This window comes from Pseudopipra pipra, chromosome 5 (genome assembly GCF_036250125.1).
Source record: "Pseudopipra pipra isolate bDixPip1 chromosome 5, bDixPip1.hap1, whole genome shotgun sequence".
Classification (NCBI taxonomy): Eukaryota; Metazoa; Chordata; class Aves; order Passeriformes; family Pipridae; genus Pseudopipra; species Pseudopipra pipra.
In genome coordinates this window covers 23037187-23042304 of record NC_087553.1, presented here as the reverse complement: position 1 = coordinate 23042304, position 5118 = coordinate 23037187, and the positions used below count along the sequence as shown (strand labels likewise).

At 47.6% G+C, this 5118-nt stretch overlaps 1 protein-coding gene across 1 annotated transcript; it reads left to right on the top strand.

The window, feature by feature from the left end:
* The first annotated feature begins 832 nt into the window (after positions 1 to 832).
* On the top strand, positions 833 to 4496 carry MB (myoglobin). The gene is made up of 3 exons (XM_064654939.1): positions 833 to 1010; positions 3093 to 3315; positions 4013 to 4496. The coding sequence occupies exons 1-3, from the start codon at positions 916 to 918 to the stop codon at positions 4157 to 4159; spliced, it is 465 nt and encodes a 154-aa protein (XP_064511009.1). The 5' UTR covers positions 833 to 915; the 3' UTR covers positions 4160 to 4496.
* The last annotated feature ends 622 nt before the right edge of the window (positions 4497 to 5118 follow it).

Genomic DNA, 5118 nt, shown 5'->3' with positions numbered 1-5118 from the left:
TGTTAGCCCAATGGCTTTTCCTTCAACACTGATTGATATTTGTTTGGCTTGACAGAGGTAGCCAGAGACCAGAACTGCTGGCTGGGTGGGTGTTGAGTGAAGCCTTGCTGTGTCCTTGTGTCTCTAGCCCGCTGCAAACTACCCTCCTGGCTCAGCTCTACATCCGTTGGCTCCAATATCCAGGCTCATCCAACAGCTAATCCTAGGTGTTTCCCAGAAGAGCAGGCAGCAGGATCCCAGCAAACAGGTGTGGCATAACTGGCTCCCATACAGCTCTTGTCCCTCTCCTTCCTCCTGCAGCAGCTGGGGAAATGACTGGGCTGCTTTGAATATGGTTAAGGACATGTCTCTTTAACATTGTGCTCTGCTCTAATAACAAACGGTGTGTTACCCCAGGAGAAAAGGACAATGAGATCAGCATGGGAAAGGAAAGGCCTTTGGAGTGATGGAGCCAATGTTTCTGTCTGACCTGGCCTTCTCTCCTGCCTGCCCTTGCCAGGCCAGGGGAGAGGGAGGCAGGGTGGCCTTGCAGATGACAGTGCTCTTCAGGAATCTCCTGGAATACAGCTTGACACTGTCTCTGGGTCCTTGGGAACTCAGGACAGGCTCCTGGCACTGTGTTTCGGCAGTGCCCTTTATGTGTAGAGTGGGACATGTGCCAGTCCAATACGAAAAGCAGAAATTATGCCATCAGTGGCACCCACAATAGTACCTGACCCAAAATAGCTCCCTAGGAAAAAACAGGGAGGCTGATTAGGTTAGACAAGGCTGAAAGAGAGCAAGATTTCCAGCTAATGATTGACAGGTGTAGGTCTGTGAACGGGGGCTATAAATCCCAGAGGTGAGCTCTCCAGCCACCTTTTGGGGAAAGACCAACGACTGCAGGGAGCACTCAGGATCTGCCTTCAGTGAACCATGGGGCTCAGCGACCAGGAATGGCAGCAGGTCCTGACCGTCTGGGGAAAGGTGGAGTCTGACCTCGCCGGCCATGGGCATATAATTTTAATGAGGTAGGCAAGAAGCTTCTGTTCTAAGATTAAAGCTGAGCCTTTGATGAGAGACATGTTTGTCAGTGTTTGTTTCAACAAGCTGCTTGCTTTCTTGTAGGGTGGTGGGTTTTCCAGTGCTGTGGTTTCTCGGTTAAAAGTAACTCACTGTGTAAAGTGGCTGTGCTTCTCTGTCTCCATCTCTCTATGGGTGCAGGAGCAGGCCGGTGCTGCTTTTAAAAGATGGTGGTACTTTGTCTCTCTGCCTCTGGTGGCTAAGCTTTGCTTTGGATTCCCATTTCCCAAGCCCTACAGTAAGAAATGCTGGGGAGAATTGTGTGTTGTGAGTCTTCAGGTGCTCTGCAGCAAGGATATGTGGAGGCAGGGAAGGAAATGAGAGGAAAATCACCTCTGTGAAAATTTTCTTGGAATTTACTATTTCAGTAAAATTATCTGTGAAGTACCTGAGTGTTTCCCTTTCCGCACCTTAGTGTCACCTCACAGAGCCCTGTTCATCCCGCTTTCTGGCCAGAAATCTGTGTGGTAGCACTTGTGTATTACCTTATGATGAATTTGCAGTCTGGGTGTGTGAAATGAAGCACATCCTTCCCCCTGCTTCCCTCCTCCACGATTCTTGTGTCAGAGCAGGAGTGCTCATGAGATCTCCATCTGAGAGGACACCAAACTCCATGAGATCCTGCCACCCTGACTGGGGAACACCCAGATACTGCAGTGGGAAACAACATTAGGTGGGCGTTGGAGCCTAGCTTGTCCTTTAAAGACCAGCAGGGATGGAGACTTCGAGGAAATTCTCTTCAGATCTCCCCTGAGGTGGTGCAGAGTGCAATGTGCTGGAAGGGTACAGAAAAGGCCAGGAAAGTCAGTAGCATTGGCTCCATCACTCAAAAGGCCTTCCCTTTCCCATGCCGATCTCATTGTCCTTTTCTCCTGGGGATATGGCACCTGCTTGGGGGCTTTCCTACCCTAAGCATAGCTAAGGAAAGGAGCCCACACCATCAGGCATATCCACTGAAGAGCTCTGAAAACCTTTTTTCAAAGATGAGACAAAGCAGGCAGCTGTTTTATTTACCTTCTTTATAATGGCCCAGTTCAGCTGCCATTTGAAGGGAAAGGAATGAAGTGGGAATGGAGTGGCAATGTGATGGCTTTCCCCTCATGCGGTCCAGAGCAGGCATGCTGGAGGGGTAGCAGGAACCTGAGCCCTCCTCACGTATCAGTTTCTGTGAGGTGGCTACTTTGGCTCTGAATTTGCCACATGATGGTAAAAGCAGTTCCAAATGGAAAGGTAATACAATTTTTATCACAAATATCGCATGGTAGAGCATGGCATTAAATAAATAGATGGCAGCCCTTCCCCTGTAACTTTGTGCTCCCCAGCCAAACAATTTCTTGTTCTTCCAAGGAGTTTCTGAGGGAGAAGAGAGGCAAGGGAAAGAGGGTGGGGAAAAAAAAGGCAGGAACCAAATTCCTTTGTGTCTGCATCATAGGGTTGGGGGGCACAGTAAGCACTCCCATACAGCTGATGTTCAAGAAAACCTGAGCTCCAGATGTAGGGGACCTGTGGCTGAGGACTGCTGCCATCGTTTTTGGTTTTTGTTTTTTTTTTTTTTTATCTGTGAGAAGCTTCTAGAACTCTCCTTTCCTGGTAAATGAACAATGGGCTGGAATAGAGTCCTTGTGAGAGCCAGAGGTCTACAGGTTGGCTCCTCAGCAATAGTAACTCAATGAAGACAAGTGGTTTTGTTTGGTTTTGGTTTTCCTTCAGATGAATGCAAAAACTCACCTCTCAGTACCACAACCAGCCTTGGCTCTGTCTCTGTCTTCAAACAGTTAACATAACCCAGAGGACCGGTGCCAAAGAGTTAGCAGAGCTATATGAAAAAAATACAGACACTTACTCTGTTGCTCTAGTGGGACATGTTTAGGGCAATGTCTCTGTCACGACCAGAGGGAATGGAAATAGGCAATGGCGATCGTATCAGGACATGTGTAAAAGGATGGGATTACAGCAGATTCAATACTCAAAGGGAGGTATGTCAGGAACTTCTGCTCTCCAAAGACAAGTCCCTCTATTTTTGTCCACAGACTCTTTCAGGACCACCCTGAGACCATTGAAAAGTTTGAAAAATTCAAAGGCCTGAAGACCCCTGATGCAATGAAAGGCTCTGAGGATCTGAAAAAACATGGAGCTACTGTTCTTACCCAGCTGGGAAAAATCCTGAAACAGAAGGGTAATCACGAGTCAGAGCTGAAGCCCCTGGCTCAGACCCATGCGACCAAGCACAAAATCCCTGTCAAATATCTGGAGGTATGGAAAAGGGCAAGGAATCTTGGTGTCTGAAGTGCAGTGAATGTGTGTAAGACATCTATGTGAGAGCTGTGCTTTTATTTACCAATGACTAGTTGGACTTCAGTGAGTTCTCCCTCAAGACCAAAGTCTCTGTGTACAGGCAGCAGGAGGCACAGAAAGGGCTAATGGCATGCGAATGGTATGTGAATATCCAAATTTAGATTTCCCATTCCAAACACCACACACAGTCTGACTAACCCTTGACAACAACAAACCAACCCATGCAGCCTCTGCATGCCTGGGAAGCTGTATTACATAAGACCTGTCAGTGGCTGGACACATGGGACATACAATTTTATAGGAAGCCCTAGAGGATCCACTGGAGACCAAAACCCATAAAACTAAATATTATACAAACATACGGCATGAATTTTCGGTCTTAATGGATGAGGCAGACAAAAAGTGGGAAGGGCCATGGTCTGCTCAAGGTCATGAAGCAGATCAGTGTCAGAGCTAGGAATAGAGCCCAGTTCTTCTGCCTAGGCCAGGTTCCTTGCATACTAAACTTCACTGTCTCTCCAGAGACTTCACAGAGGGCTACTGAATTAGCTCAGAGATATTTCCAGGCTCTGCAACCTATTTCTCAGTCTGGTTTTTCTGAAAATAAACCTTGAGTGTCCCTTCAGTTTTTCTCTCTCTCTTTCCTTCCTCACAGTTCATTTCTGAAGTCATTATCAAGGTCCTTGCTGAAAAACATGCTGCAGACTTTGGGGCTGATGCCCAGGCTGCAATGAAGAAGGCCCTGGAGCTGTTCCGAAATGATATGGCCGCCAAGTACAAGGAGTTCGGTTTCCAGGGTTAGCACATATGCACAAAGGAATATCATGATGGAGGCCTGGCCAAGCATCTTAGATAGCTTCCCCAGCACTGTTTTGGACATCTCACAACTGGCCATCCATGATGTGTGGGAAAGCTTTGATGAGAGGCCAAGAGTCACTCCAGGCAGAATAGAGGCACTCAGAGTGATATCCATGATAAACTGTTGTTCCTTGGCTTCATGTATACAAAAGAAATAATCTGCTTTCTTAGGAAAAATAGTGTTAGGGGTTATTTGTGAGCTTCTCCCTATCCTATATCCTTTCTCTCTCTCCCTCCCTCAGTCTCATCTGAGAGGCAAATGGCATGGCCAGAGATGAAGGGATGTGGAGGAACAAGGGAAGTGTTGTGTAGTGAATGAGAGTGTGAAAGGATGACCCAAATGAAAGTGTTGTAAGGATGGCAAGCAAGGACACAGATTCCCATTCTTCCCACAGGTCAGTTTGTTAGCAGGTTACTATGGCAAGCTTCCAGCACAGTATTACTTTGCTTTGTGAGGGCGAATGCAGCCAGTCAGCCTCCAGGGCCTGCCAACTCTTGGAGGGTTTAGGTGTTAAACTTGCATTAGCAAAACTATAAAGAGCAGTACCGCCTGTGATCTGTACGTTTCTGGCGGCCGCCACTATGTATCTGAAGGTCTGTTGCACTGGGAAGTAAAGTATGTGTTTCTCAGAAAATAAAAATCCCTGCACCAGTGTTGTGTGTTTGCTCCTGGCTTTACAAACGCTCCAGTGAGAAATGGGGGAGAAGGAGAAAGTGGAAAGGGGTTTTACCTACTTATCTGGCTGTGCCGCATCCTGCACTGTCAGTCCATGACCTCAGCAGCACATGGCATCTGTCTCAGCCGGGGGCTCAGAGCACTCAGATGTCACCATGGGGACCTGACCTGGTTACCGGACCTCACAGCTCAAAAGAGCAGCTTAGGCTGAGAAGTGCTCCCTGACT